Raw genomic sequence first — 15,799 nt, 5'->3', positions numbered from 1 at the left:
CTCCTCCTTTACTCAGTGAGACAGATTTGTCAGTATATGATAATTATATGAAAATAGTTGTCATGTTTGTCACTAACTACCTCTTTCTTAGTTTAAGCAGTTTCCCAACAGTCGTACCCTTACCCGCCTGTTATTTTCATCGTGCTCTTCTGGACTATCTTGTTTTTTCTATGCTTTTCTTTAACAGTAGTGCCCAACACTGTATTTTGGGGTGTTGCTAGCACCAGGTCATTAGTGTAATACAGTGCTATATTTTACCTCCTCTGCTTCTAAAAGAGTCGGTAATATTTTACAGCACTGTCCACAGCATTGCATTGCTGGTGCCTATTTATTTGTGATCTGTGGAATTTGTTACACTCCTGTACTGCCTACACAGTTGTTTCTTGTCATGGTTTTTGTGTATGTGATTTCTCCTGCCAAATACTTCATATTTGGTTTTACTGAATTTCATCTTGTTGACTTTGGGCAATTAAATCACTTTGCGTGAAGACCTGGCCTCGAAAGGATTTTGTGAATTTGTGACATAATCTCTGTTCCATCATTCAGATCATTACTGAAGAGGGAAGCAAAACTTCTTTGGTGATGTCAGTTAAAATGCCTTTTAGTTTGATAATGAATTGCTAACTATTAGAGTTTTGTCCTCTGGTGTTCTTAAGCAGCTCTCTGCCCACTTAATTAACATATGCAGCTGCCACAAAGGTGCATTAAAATTCCAATAAATAACGCCTGCTCCTTTCCTTAAAACATCTGTCAAAGAAGAAAATTACAATATTTCTAATTGTTTATTGTGTTGGTTGTTTCTTATAATCTTGTTATCTAGATGTTTATAAACTGGCTGTTTCAAATAATTTATTCTGGTATAGTTGTGGATATTAGAAGTGACCTGGTTGACCGTCTGATATTCCCTGAACTTCTCATTTACAAAAATTGGTACCAGTTTCCTCTTTTCCACCTGGCCAAGGTCTTCCACATCTTATTTTTTTCAAAGAATATTTTTAAGTTCTGGAAGACATCTGATGATTATAGAGGTTGCTTAAGCAAGTTCTTTAAGTACTTTGAGTTGCCCAGATTTTGTCAAATACAATACAGATTATAGACAACTTGATGATAGGTGGATGGTGAGGTGGACTGAAAACTGGCTGGGCTGAACTGAAAGGCTCGAAGGGTTGTGATCAGCAGCACAAAGTCCAGCGGGAGGCCAGTCACTGGTGGTGTACCACAGGGGTCCATGCTGGGGTCAGTAGCATCTTCATTAATGACCTGGATGAGTGGACAGGAGACTGCACCCTCAGCAGGCTTGCAGGTGATACAAAAATGGGAGGAGCTGTTACCACACCAGGTAGTTGTGCTGCCATCCTGAGGAACTTCAACAGGCTGGAAGAATGGGCCAAGAGGAACCTCATGAGGTTCAACAAAGGGAAGTGCCCATCCTGTCCCTGGGAAGGAATAACCCCAGGCAGCAGTATGTGCTGGGGGCATCTGGAAAGCAGCTTTGCAGAAAAGAACCTGGGAGTCCTGGTGGACACCAAGCTGAACATGAGCCAGCAAGAAGCCCTTCCAGCTAAGGAGGCCACCAGCCTCTTGGGCTGCGTTAGAAGAAGCATTGCCAGCAGGTCGAGGGAGGTGATCCTTCCCCCGCACTCAGCCCTGGTGAGACAAATCTAGAGTGCTGTGTCCAGTGCTGGGCTTCCCAGTACAAGAGAGACATAAACATACTGGAGTGAAGGGCCACAAAGATGGTTAAGGGCTTGGAGCATCTCTCATACAAGGAGAGGCTGAGAGCTGGGGTGGTTTAGCCTGGAGAAGAGAGAGCTCAGAGGGAATCTTAGTGATGTACACATGTATACTTGTTAGGTTGTTATCAAACTCATTTAAGAAAAAAAAAGGAAAGAAAAAGAGACTATTTAATGAAGTGAGTGTTTTTAATATGCAAAGGAATACTTTTTGAGTGTTTTTAATATGCAAAGGGATACTTTTTTTTTAAAAAAAAGACCCTTTTTTTGCCATTTCTCACTTATTTCTCAGTATCATTGCTCAGGCTGTCAAGGCTTCTTGCCCCTTCTGTCTCCCAGAAATGGCATCCAAAGAATTGATGATTCTTGTTTGAATGATTAAATACAGTTTGAACTTTGGAGGGTTAGGGCAGATCTTTTTAAGTAGAACTCAGGTTTATATGTAAGTCTGCTTTCGCTGCTAGTTTGAACTTAATTGTATCATTGTCCTCACTTTACCCTAAAGATTTCATATAGAATTATTTCAGATGTTCACATTTTTGATGCAGAATAATATACGATAGTACTGGTGAAGAAAAAGGAAAAAAAATGGGCAGTTTACACAGTAAACATTATAATGTCTTGTGTGACCTAATTTTAAGTCACATGCCAGAGGACTTAGAAAGGGAAGTAGTCTCACTGTAAGATTTTTTTTTTTTCCTCTGAAAGTCATTTTAAACTTTTCCTATTCAAATTTTTATCACACTTTCTGATCGATATCAACACACAGCAGCCTACTGTTCTATGTGTTTATAACCTTCAAATAGGCATTGCTGCCAGCATTTCCATTTCTTTTCACTTAAGCTATCTGTATCCTGTCATGATCAAAACTCCTTGAACTCTTGAAAATAAGTGCACGTGTTTTCTAAAACACTTGCAATTTTTCTGTAAGGTTTTGGCTTCCTGAATGATGGTATGAATATGGGCCAGTGTATCTAGAACAAAACAGTATTTTCTTGCTCTCCAGCGGTATCTGGCAAAGATGGCATGGATTAAGGCACGTTATGGATTTAAAGCATGGTATAGTTGTTTTTGAGACAGCTGTATGTACAAGCAGTTCTACAGCCAAGGTGCAATGGCTTGTTGGTATCTCGAGGAGGATGGCTTCATCCTTTCTCCCCTTCTCTGCTCCTGGCATGGTGGCCTCCCTCCATGCCTTTTGCCTGTGCCTGCTCTGGTGCTTTTACACCCTTCCAGCGATCTTCTTATCTCACCAAATGGGCAGAAAACTCTGCAAAGTTTTGATGTACTTTTTTTCCTCGTTGAGTTCATTTTCTTCAGCATTTTTGAGTCGCTGTGCAGGTGGTAAGGAGGAGGTAAGAGCACTGAGCTGGGAGCAGAAGGGATGGGAGGAAGAAGTAGGACATTCCCCTCTCTCTGCTGGAGAGCTGCTAGGTTCGCTCACTGACTCTTTTATAATCTAGAGCAAGGCTGGATTATTCCAAGGGAGTGCAACACGAAGGTAAACTACTAGACGAGATACTCTCATTTGGGAATAGAATTATCTACTCTCAAACTTGCTCGAAAGTGGTTAAGCAGAAGCAGCTGTCTGTACAGACGTCTTAAATGTCCTGCCTTCTAAACCGAAACTAGCAATATGATATTTGAATAAATCACAAAAGCAGAGACAGTCAAAAGATAATGTTTACCTTTCCATTCTATTGCTTTATTGTTTTCATTCTCTTGCTTTATTTTTTTCCATTCTATTGTTTTATTATTATTTTATTATTTTTTTCCAGACTATTTTAAGTAGCATCATTTGCTGTGTCTGTTGTCCCACTACCCTGGTTTGGATTTCATATTTTTTTTGAACTTCTACAGGAATGGCTAAAAGTCCACTAGAAACAAGAGAATCCTTTTTGGTGGATTCAGACGAGCTTTCATTCTGGCCCATCAAGCATATAAAGAAAGTGTAACTTTTCTAGTAACATTTGTAAAATCTTCATGATCCACAACACGCAGTAGCAGTGTGATGTTTTATATAATAACACTCTTTCTCCTTCTTGTAGGTCATTTTGTTCTGCATCACAGCTGCTCTGTTCATGTTCTTTTTCAGGTATGTTGCTAGTATATCTATTTATGTTTGTAAAGATTATTTTAAACAGCATTTCTAATAGTTTTCTTGATTTTTGGTATTAACCTGAAAACTTGTATATTCTTGACTCAAGCTTTCTGAATTGAGTAGAGTGCTTCCATGGTGTTAAAAACCCAGTGCTGTGAACATAATTGGGCTAAAAAGGGAAATGCCGAGTTAAATGCCTTAAATCTTCGAGATTATACTGATTACGTCAGGAGCCTCCTCTCATCTCATAATTAAGATCCTGGAGATCTAATGTTACATAGTATGAAAACATCTGAAATACTGCTTTTCATATATGTTATTAAATCGCTTATGGCAGGGAAGATAACATTTTTTCTTCTGGTGAAAATAGAGAACAGGAAAATGAGATTTTGCATTCTTAAATAATATCAAATATTTGACGTGTGCAGGTGCAACTACCTTCTTTTAATTTTAGAGTAAACTATTTTCATATACATTTTCACAAGTTACCAGTTGTATTCCTTTTTTAAAACATACAGTAGTGGGGTCAGATAAGACACTCATTTTAATAACTCTTTTCTCTCTCAGTTTGCAAGATATATGTAATAAGTCATTTACCTTGTCACTGTTTCCCTTTTAAATACCAGACCTCTCAAATTTTATTTGTTATATCTCAAGCTGGAAAGTTGCTTGCTAAAGTAACCTTTGACTACAACCCTTTGACTTAGAATTTTCTGTGGCATGTAGCCATCTATGGTTCTTCAAGCCATGTGATCCCCTGGTAATTGCAAAACTCTGGAAGCTGCAGTTTGTTTTTTTGTAATTCCATTACTTACGAATTACTTACAGATATTGGCCAAGAACAGTCTGTGGATTGGGGAGAGCCGTTAATTTAAAGGATTCGAAGAAGCATTCCTCCTTTCATCTGTCGCCCATTAAGACCCTTGCATTGGCAGTCTTCTCCTTGCTTTATTTTCTTCTACTTCCCAGAGTCATGGCATAACAGCCTTGGAGAATTTGACTTGTAAGGTTGAAGTTAGACACCTGTCTGTATGAATGCTGATTAAACCAACTCAAAACACTAAAATGCTGGTCAAAGCTATAAATGTTGTATGATTTTGGGGGAAGCTAGTTGTCTTCTGTTTATGTCTTTGGTAATGAACCAGTGTTTTAGAGACAACCTGGAAGTTAAATGACAACTGACCAGAGCCCAGAGGTATTTGGTGAATTCTTCCCTGACCCGACACAGCAACGCTGACAGTTGGATAGGCTCCAAACCACTTTCTCTTCTAACATTAGTCCCTCCATGCCAGGGCTGATGGATATGCACTTGAGCAATCATCAGCAACATTTAATTCCTTTGTCTCTGGTGGTGTGACAGAAGAATTAAGATACAGGATCAGGAGGTTATAGGTCCATTAGTTTAAAAAAAAAATAAATTTCAAAATAATTTTCATTTGTAAACACAAACAAAAATAGCAAAGTAGATTTATAAAAAAATAATTAGCACAGACCAATTTATTTTCTTTTTTCTTTCTGAGTGTAATTGGTATTGTGATTAGAACTTCTTCACAGTGATTCATGTGGTACTTTCCTAAAGTAACCAGGTCTGTGTGAAAACACCTTTGGGTAGGCACAGAACCCCCAGGATAATATGTGGACAGAGCTGTTGTCAGAGGTTGACTGTCAGGCAGAGGATGTATTGACTGTGTTGACAAGCATCTACTCAGGTCCTCCATTGTTTAATATTTTTATTTTTAAATAATGACAAAGATAACAGTGGAAATGGTTATTACACGTGTAGGTAAAACTGCTGTCTGGGAACTGCAGTTACTTTGCAGAACAGACTTGGAATTCAGATAGATGCAAACTGGAGATAGGATCTGAAAAACTACGAAGCGGCTTAGTAATGACAAGGTTGAGGTAATACATTTACAGGTAAGGAGCTGTGGAGAATCGAATGGTTTGGGAGCAGTTCACTGAAAAAAGACCCAAGAGTAGTTGTCACACTCTGCCAGCTGAGTGTAAATCAACAATGACATATTCCTGTAACAAGGGAAATGCCATGGTGGGATGTATAGAGCTTGTGAGGTACATGAAGTTGTCTTTTTGTTGTACTTAAAGTTTAAAAAGTTCTCAGTACATTTTGTACCTTTTAATTATTACAATCAAAGAAGGAAGAGGCAGAGAAACCTCAGAGTTTCTTCTCCAGTGATCTGGAGTTTGGAAAACGTGGTTTCTTTAAAAGGATGGATTGTGGTTGCTTAATTTAAAAAAAAAAGGGGGGGGGGGGATGGAATAACTGTCTTCATGTATGTACAAGACTGCTGAAAAGATTAAGAGAATAAATAGTCTGTTCTCACTGGCTGTGGTAGAAAGGATAAGAGATAACAGAGCAAGACATTTCGTCTTACAATAATGAATTGCAGCACGGATTAATTCACTTAGATAGTCAGGAAGGAAATCTTAAGAAAGAAGCGGTGAAAAGATTCCCTGCTGACGCTTCAGATTGTCTGTCCTTTTGGATCCGTAAGAATAGATTTTGGGTAATATAGGTATTACCACTTAGGGAAAGGAATATTTGACTTCCTCAGTCTCTTCCACTTTTTGATGCACATCAATGGCTGTCGTATTGTGAAATATTTGATGTAATAAGGTGTCAAAGACAGTGGCCAGTAAAGTCTTTGGAGGAGGATAACCTTGCTGTGCTTTGCCGAATGCAACTTGAAAGGTATACCTGGAAAAAAATTCCAAATTACAGCTCTGCGCTGTAGAAATCACCATGTCTTGTAGAACGTATGGAGTGGAGACAGGAGGGCAGGCAAAGGCAGGGAACACATCAGCGGTCCAGGCAGGCAGGGGCATCTCTGAAAATTAGTAGAGGGAGAAATGTGAGTCTTCTACCACACTGAATTAAAGTGTTCTTCCACAATTTCTAGTCATACAAATATAATAGGAGAAGAACAACTACTCAAGGAGAAGATAGACGACAGAGAGGTCGCTCGATCAGTCCTCAAAGTTTTTGTCCAGTTTGTCTGGACTGGGACTGTGAGTTGGTTGTTACCTTATCCCATATATGAATTCATTCTTTCCTTTGGTAAGATTTTGGTCAACCCTCGGAGGAATCCTCTGTGGATCTATCCAGAGCCCGGGGGAAGGCAATCTTCCCATCTCCATAGTTATCTAAAATAGAAAATAATTGGGAGAGTCGTTAAACTGCATTTCCTCTGTTTAATGACTCAAAATCACTTTAGCCTTTTCCTAATCGTAAGTGGGTCAAACTGACAAAATCATTTTAGAATTACAGTACTTTCAGAAAAGTCTCAGAAAAACACCTTATTCAAAGTCAGATCTGCTTGGCCTGTAGAATATTTTCCCATTGACTGTAAAATGCTGTTCACTGCTAACAAGCATTTATTGACACTCTTTTTCAAAGGTGGCTTTTTGTCCTCCCCGCCCCACTGAAATGTCCTAAAAGGTGCTGAGAGCAGTAGCACTTTTGGTCACCAAGATCATATGTAATCCCTTTTGTCATTAAAGATAAAATTCTAATATCTAAATGGGGTAATCTGAATCTTAAAACCTTTCTAAAAAGAGACTTAATATCAGTATACGTCTATGCTACCTAAATACGACTGATGCTTGAGAGTCAAATGACACAAGGAATAAAAGCAAAGTAGTCTTTATTTTCTGAGTTCATATAAATTGCTTTATCTGAGGCTATTGTTAAGTTTTCTGAACCTAAAAGTGATTTATGTCCTTAGTCAGCCACTCTGGTTGACGCTAGCATTCCTGGCAGCTCCAGGGTTAACTGAATTTAGGCACTCTTTTTGCTCTGTGTAGTTCTGAGCTGGATCATTTTCCTTGCACAGCTCGTACCGCGATGCACAGTAGCTGGCATCGGCACTGTGAGCCAGCGGTGGTAAGTGATTGGGATAAGCACGGAAAGCAGAGATGCTCTTCAGCATTCACATGGACTTTTGTCATTTGAAAGTGACGGCATACCAGCGTGGCTTAAGGTGATCTTTGCTGAACGTAGGAGACGAAAAGTTATTAGAGTTGGAAAGTTCAGAACTGTTTTCTTCGTGGAGGAATTAAGATATATTCTATACATCCCACAACGTTCAGGATATCTGTCAGGTTGCCATGTTAATAACAGCCTGTTAAGTTGAGCTTGCTTAGTGTTGGTTCTGGAAGGCAAGCGCTCTGGTTGATAGTTATCCACTAAAAGAGAACAAAATCAATATGGCATATAATTGTAACATGATCATACCTCTCCCTCGATGTGGGTATTTTCCTACCCACACCATTAGGAAATACTGCAGTAACAGATGTATGAATCTTGGTCTGTGGAAGGATAGGCAAGTTCTTCTCGATTTATTTGAATATTTCCTTTTCTAGTATAATGAATTTTCTCAGTATCTCATTATAATGTCTATCCTGAATTATTTTCAAAACAAAATTCTGTAATGGTCCTTTGGCCAAGGCAGTTATAATTTGCTGAAGCTTCTCTCTGACTGCCAACCCTTACGTGTTTAATTTCTGCCTCCAAAGCAGCAGAAAGGGTCAAAAGCCTGTATAATGGATCTGGGGGAGTTTATTATTAAACAAATGGAAGTATTAGATAATCTTCCTATCATTTGGTATAGAAAAGGTTTCTCCAGCTGTAACATGAATGCCCTTTACTCTGTGTTGGAAGGCTTTGTCCTCACATTGTGTTGACTTGCTACCCCTGATCCTCCTAGCCCACCCCTATGGCAAACGTTTCACACTAGTTGAAAACTTCACCAAGCGGCCTTGGTATCTATCACTGAAGTTTCTCCAGAATTCTGTTGGACTGTTCAAACATTACTGCACCTACTACAGGGCAACAAGAAAAAGAAGGTGCTAAATCTCAAGAGTTAAGAAGTGAGGTTACAGAACTGAAATGGTAGAAGAAAGATCAGGAATAGTTACTCCAGAATAGATAAAGTGAGAAGGGAGTCAGAATGAAAGGTAAATTCAGAAGAGCAATACAGAAAGGAAGACAGTAGGAAGAGGGAAGGAGAGACTGACTGAAGAGGGAAAAAATAAGATCATGTCAGCAGACAGGACAAAAAATAGAAGAATATACTAGGAAAAAAGCAGCTGAAATGCAGATGATAGGTTTACAAGCAACAAAGTTATATTTACAGACAGAGGAAGCATATTTTAGCGTAGTATTTTTTTTCTTTCTCCTCTTCTATCCTCCTTTGCTGGTACTTTTCTCCTAACTTAAACCTGCATTTTTTTCTCACAATGCTTCTGCTCAACTCCACTAGAAGTGATGAAATTATGCACCACTCATTTGTGGATGACTGTAGTATACAGTAACTTGTATAGTGCAGTCTGTCATACATGTATTTAATGCACACATATAGATAACCACAGTTGAAACAGGATTCTTTCCCCTTCCACCCTTTTTTTCTTGAAAACTTACACACAGAAGTGTGTCTGGGGAGAGGAACATTCCCGTATCTTTAGGAATTCGTTTTCAGGTGACGTTGAGCTCCATAGGAACTTAATACTCATCACTTACTCAAAAAAAGGTCATTTGTGATGTCATGTGATGTCATGTACTATTTGTTTAAAGATGCACCATTTTTTGAAGTGTCTTGGAACAAAAGCAAGCTTCTCTTTAATGCTTCTATTTAAAAAAAAAATTATAGTTTGCATGGAATTAAGGTTATGGGTGGAAAGGTTTTGATTATACCATGATTTCATGTCATCTTATTTCAGTTTGAATAATTCATGGTACTGGTTGTCCAGAATGCTGTTCTAGAATAATTGAATAGAATAAAACAAACAAGGAGGAGGAATCCTGTAATGTGTAAAATAAATGTTTGTAAAATACAATTGAATTAATGTTATTTTAGTAGCAGTTTTATTTTGAATATTACGCTTTTGGGAAGCTTGATGCAATGGCTGTGCTTTTATACATATTTGAAGAAATCCACATAATGCAAAACTTGCAATCTCTGCACAATAAATGAACACCTACATATAAATCCTATCCACATAAACTTAGAAAATCCAGCAATTTGGGTGAACATGTGTTGGCAGACTACAGCACTGGTTGCTATAGTAGTTAATCCTTAGACTATATACTACCAGTTTATAATAGGCATATGTTAATTCATCTGCTCTGAACCCTAGAAAGGAAAGCTCTGTGTATGAGCCGAAACCAGCTATTATGGGAAGTTGGATGTTTCTGATGATTGATTGATCATAAGTTGAGGATAAAGTCTGCCTTCTATAGAGATAAATGTTAAAATGTTATTTTCTGGAACAATAATTTCAGACAATCCGAAGTTACTGCTGTGATTTCACAAAGCAGAACACAGTGTTTTTCGTAACTCGGGGTTTGCATAGCTCACAACAGAAAGCTCCTGACCTCTTAATGTCGTTTATTTATTATCTATTGATTGAAAATGGATAATGAAAAATATAATGAAAAGAACATCTAAGAAATGCAGATGCACTGCATATACTGCCATTAAGGTGGGGTATTGAAACTTGTGTAAAGTCCCTGAAAACCTTTAAGAAAGGTTCTTTTGTTTGCAGAGGTCCTTTATTCTAGCTCATTAATGAAATTCTAGCCTCCCAAATTACAGCTATTTACTCTTCTTTCCCCATGAAACATGTATCCTGTAATTTATTTAGTATTTTTGACATGATATTTCAAAGTGCCTTTATTTTCGTTTAAAAATGTGCAGCGCCATATCAGCCTCTCATTTAATCACCTAAGCTCCCTTTTGTACAGAAGCAACTACTTGAAAAATATTTTTGCCTTTTAATTCTACTCTCTTTTTTACTGTAGGATAAGCAAGCTCAATGGTTGGAGTTGCTATTATAAGGATTTAGTATCAAATAATCTTCCCCTTTCTTACAAAGATTATTTTTCAGTCTTTTACATTTGCTGTAGAATTACAGGAGTACATTAAAAGTCCTCTGCTATTGAATTATTAGGTAATAAATCAGAAGAAAAAAGCAGATGAGAATTTTTTTCCGTGTTTATATATGTTTTTTACTGTCCGTATATAAACATCTCAAAGTTAGTGGTTCAAAGCATTGTTTTGGTAACTGTCACGAAACTTGATTTCTTAGGTATTTTGGATGACCTGGTGAATAGATGAAAACATTCGGTCTCATAAGAAAGGCTATAAATATCAGTTAGTTTTATTTAGTATGAGCAGAAGTAAAACATGGTATCGCAGGAGGGGGTTGTGGATGAGAAGATAACCTTATAGGTTAACTCAGACACTTCCTTGGCAGAGCACTGCGTTTAGAGTTGCATAGGCTTAGTTCAGATGCAAATATGGGTAGAAAGGTGAGAGAATCTATCTTCTATTTATATACCAATAGAATAAAAGGTGAAAAGGTATTTTTGCTTATTTATTTTCATGAAGCACATTTTTTTTTTTCTCTCTCATACTCTTTTACCAGACTTCAACTGCATTTCACTGTTTCTTTTTTGTCCCTCAAAACTTGCCATGCCGTGTAGTACTGTTTTGGTTTGGGTTTGAAGGGAAATTGCTGCCGAGTTTTGCAGAGCTCTGGTCTTAGCTCTCTTCTGCATTCACAGGAGAGGGAGGCTGATCTCCCCAAGCTCACGTTGCATATCCACCTCTGTCTCAAAAAGGATGTAGTAGAGTTTAAGATGTCTTAAGCATATATATTAAGTGCAAGAATTTAAGATTATTGATTTTTCGTACAGGTAAGAAGAATTTCTAGACTTAAAGGTATTACAAAGAAACTACATATTAGCACACAAAAATTGCGGTGTCCGGCGGGATACGGTGGGCATCTTCAGTAGGTTCAGGAGCCTCTCCTGACCGATGTTCTTGCACCTTCCTTTAATCATCTGTGGTGGCTGCTGTAGCACATCCATGAGCAAATCCCACTTCTTCTATTTCTGTGTTCTCATATTTGCAAGTACAAATCACTGTTTCTCACCTGTTCATTTGGGTAGTGCGGGAGGAATGGGACAATAATGGTATTCATAAAAGAAATCAATTCTGATTTCCAGTCTAGCATTAAAGAAAACCTTACAACAATTAGATCTTTAGCATGCCTGCGGTGCCTGTTGTAAATAGATTTTCAAGATACATCTTCAATTTTAGGCAGCTGTCTGATATATTTAAGTTAGGAAATATGAGGAAAAAGATGGGCAAATTGAGAGGACAATTCCCATCTTGTATGGGCTTAATTTATGTTGCAGAGCTGCCTCTCTCTAGCTGATGATATAGGTGAGTGTGCACCAAACTTACTTGCATGAATCTGGGTGGAATAAATCTAGGCTAATGTCTTTCCTTAAAGTTACCTAGAAACCATATTAAAATAATTCTGAGAGGTGGTAAGTGTTAAGAATTCATGAAATGCTGAGAGATCATGGAAGATGGTTTTTCTAATTTATTCTGCGTACATGGCTTGTATTATCCTTCTATTTCATTAACCCATTTTTTAGCTTTAATATGAAAAAACCCCCTTGTGTTCTGCTAATAAAGTGGAAAAGGAAGGGGACATTTATATATATAAAAAAGTATATATTTAAGTATTTATTTTTCTGGTTTATCACCAAAGTGTTTGGATGGTAATGACAGGAAAGAGACATCATAGAATTAATTCTTTCTTACATGGAAAAATGATGTCAAATATTTGAAAGCCTCCTTCTGAATTCTAAATAAAATTATTTTAATTTGTACAGTAATCTAAAGTACAAAACTACAGTGAATTTTGTAATCTCTTTAGATCCTTGTCAAGAGTAAAAAGAGAAACTATTTATACTTCTGATGCATCCTAGAGATGCATCTCATGAATTGGGAAGACAATTTAAATTTGCTGTTGTTTTATTTTTATCTTTCAGAAAACATGACCATGTTATCATTGACTTGTTACTGAATTCCACATGCATTTTTGGTAATATTCACCTGATGTGTTTTTGCCAATTTGTGAATAACATTTAAGTATTGCTTTAAATTAAGCAACTGTCAAATAATGTTCAGTTTAATACGTTTTTTTTCCTGGTCCCATATAAATTTTCTTGAGTAAGTATGTGATAACAATATAGTAAGTTTAGGGATTCGAATGTAACATTTAATATTCATGTTTACCTTCTGGATATACATGTTTGTGATACTGAAACGTTACTAGAGCATACTTATTTTAGTCTTAAGATACCAGGAGTTATCGGACTACTTTCCTGAAAATATCCCGAGAGAAAACTGTTGACATTTTGGTGATGATTGTTAATTGCTCAATGCCTGTTGTATTTACAGTTTCTTCCAAGAAAATGCATTCTACGTCGGTTTATAGTTCTCGCTCTTATTTTACTGTCATCCATGGTATGGCTGTCATGCCAAGCCAAGCAATGTCAAGAAGTCCATGCCCGTCTCTGGACAGAGGTTCCAGAGTGCACGTCTGTACGCGTCGTAGGGAACAAAACTAAACCTGAGAGTCTATATTGTAAGTTACAGGTGTTCAAAGGGATAAGCATAAATATCTTTACAATATCTCAAAAACTCATTTTGATAGTAAGTTTTAGGAGGAGAGAAGCATCTCTTAGAAATCAGAGCAGCTGTTACCTGGTGCCGTCCTGGTGCAGAGCCGTGCTGGTGCCCAGTGCCGGTCTCTGACTCCCCCTGTCCCAGCCGGCAGCTCCGCAGTCTCTCCTGAAAAGCGATCGAGAGGATAGGGAAGGTGAGATAGAGTCTACAACAGCAGCAGTGTTGTTATCGGTGGAGACAGATGATTTGTGTCGCTTTCCCCGCGTCGCGGTCGGTTGTTGGCAGTGGCGGTGGGAGCCGAGGGGAGGGAAGGGGCTGGGAGGAGGCTCTGGCTGGGCGCTGCGTGGGGCGAGGAAAGGGATGCTCCTCTCGAGTGCCTTTCCAAACGTTTTCTTCTTTGAATCCCTCTCGCTCCTTTGACTCTGTATACACTGGCGGATGACTGATGGGCCAAAACTGGCTGCTTCCCTTTTACCTGCTCTCGTTATCAGATACGCTGCTTCACCAGAGAAGAAAAGAGAAACATGAGGAGGGGAGACAGGATGGTATCCACAGTGAAGGAGTAAGATGCCAAACAGGACAGGGTTTCCACCAGCCATGGACCAGCTGTAGCTAAAGGAGTGGGAGAACATGGGTGGCTGCATTCTTAGAGCTGTAGTGCAGCTTTGTGTCTTTGGTTTTACTAAAGCTCTTTAGAGAGAATACTTATCTGAAAGCATATTGGATCATCCAAGTACCTAATTTACAAGTCACCAGGTCATTTTTCCCCTTTTTTTTTTCTTCTACTTGATCTAATAGAGAAACATTATATGCTCTTGGCAGCACTCTGTGTCTTTGCCTCTGTTTTTATATACCCAAGTGTTACCTAAACCTTTTATTATGCTCAAATGATACCGCAGAATAAAGGTGATCGTTGTCCTTTCGGCATTTTTTAAAAAAGATGGATACTGCCTCAAATCCTTTGAACCACCTTTATTGTTAAAGGAGGTTTTCCAGTCCCAGTTCATACTATTTTTCACTTTGTCTTTCAAGTTGAAAAGGCAATAGTGCGTTGGAATAAGTAGGCGTGTATTTTATTGCTGTATTACACTCTTGTCTTCAAACTACCTCTGTTCTTGAAGGTATAAGCTATGGTTAGTTTAGATCCAAATGAGGAATATTAACTGTGTAGGCCAAAGTCAGGCTGATTTTTTTATTTTCCCCTGGTTAAATCACACTGCTCCTGATCCTCCAATATGAAGAAAGGCTGCAGAGTAGGCTTTCTCGGCTGTCAGTGAGTGAAGAAAATGCTGTTCTGTCTAATTCCCATCTCTCCTAGCTTTTTTTGTGGTTGCAGCTTTTCATATTGAGATATGCTGATACATCTCTTCCTTAGTAATACACAAGTCAAAAGTCAGGAAGATACTCTTAAAGTGATTGACTTCTCTTTTGATGGGCTTCACTGCTTTTAAACAGAAAAAAAACCACTTTTACACTAAACTCGGGTGGCTTGCTTCGTTGTTTCCTGCGGATTAAGTAGCGCAAATGATTTTATGACTATATGCGAAGAAAGGAATACATTTCGATAAAAGTATAGTGTGTTTTTCATTGCCACTTTGCATGGTGCACGTGCCAATTTGCATGCTATAAAACAACTGAAGTGGGGATTCTAGTATTGTGTATACACTATTAAAAATGTAACTAAATAGTCTATAGAAATAATTAGTTTCTTTAGGAGTTAAAATGGAACACCAGTTATTGCAAGTAGTTAATTGCATTTGCTGAATCGGTAAGTTTACTCTTTTATAGAAAATACTAACTTTTGAATATAATATGAAGAGTTTAAATTTAATTTTCCATGTTTGGTCACTTTTAGACATATGGTACATAGGCTCCTGGAATTTATTTAAACCTCTTCCTTGCAACAGTAAATCTTGTCCTCGTTTTAACAGATTGCTTTACATGTAGTTGGATCCAGTTGCACAGCCTCCTCAAGAGAAGAAATGCATTGCCTACAGACAAGCGGTACAAGAATTATGGCTGTACAATAGGGAGTATTTTTCCACCATTATCACTTTTCAGTGGAGATTCTTTTTCAGATACGTAACAGTGACTCAATGAACCAGGAAAGTGTTTACCTGCAAGGTGATCTGGTGGTAACGGGAGAAGCTTTTGAGGGCTAAAATTTCAGGCGTCTCTGTCCAGAGCCATCCCCAAAGGAAGAAAGAGAGGGTCTCCTCCCCTTCTTTCGGTTTCGTCTGTCAATCACAAAGGGCTTTTGTCCTGCTAGCGTATCGATGTGTCTGGGCTTTGGCTGTTTATCATCTTCCTGTCATCCTTAAATGCAAAATAAAAGAAGGGAAATAGCTTCTGGTTCTCAGGCTTTGAGAATAAACTGCTTGTGGCTGCAGTGTCCCAGCTGCCCTGGAATGCCTTCTGCGGGGATGCGATTGCTGGCATTGCCGCACGTCACCCGTGTGGCT

At 38.3% G+C, this 15,799-nt stretch overlaps 1 protein-coding gene across 2 annotated transcripts in view; it reads left to right on the top strand.

The window, feature by feature from the left end:
• The window catches only part of TMEM135 (transmembrane protein 135), a 189,022-nt gene that overhangs the window by 120,430 nt on the left and 52,793 nt on the right, over positions 1–15,799 (top strand). The window contains exon 6 of one of the 2 annotated variants that reach the window (XM_075491148.1): positions 3,782–3,828. The exons of the other annotated variant lie outside the window; for it this stretch is intronic. Within the exon in view, the coding sequence (XP_075347263.1) occupies positions 3,782–3,828 (47 nt within the window). The remainder of the gene's footprint in view (positions 1–3,781; positions 3,829–15,799) is intronic. 2 annotated transcript variants of the gene reach the window in all.

The sequence above is a fragment of the Mycteria americana genome, chromosome 1 (assembly GCF_035582795.1).
Source record: "Mycteria americana isolate JAX WOST 10 ecotype Jacksonville Zoo and Gardens chromosome 1, USCA_MyAme_1.0, whole genome shotgun sequence".
Lineage (NCBI taxonomy): Eukaryota > Metazoa > Chordata > Aves > Ciconiiformes > Ciconiidae > Mycteria > Mycteria americana.
The sequence above is the reverse complement of the archived record's forward strand: the minus strand, read 5'-3'. Positions and strand labels throughout refer to the sequence as shown.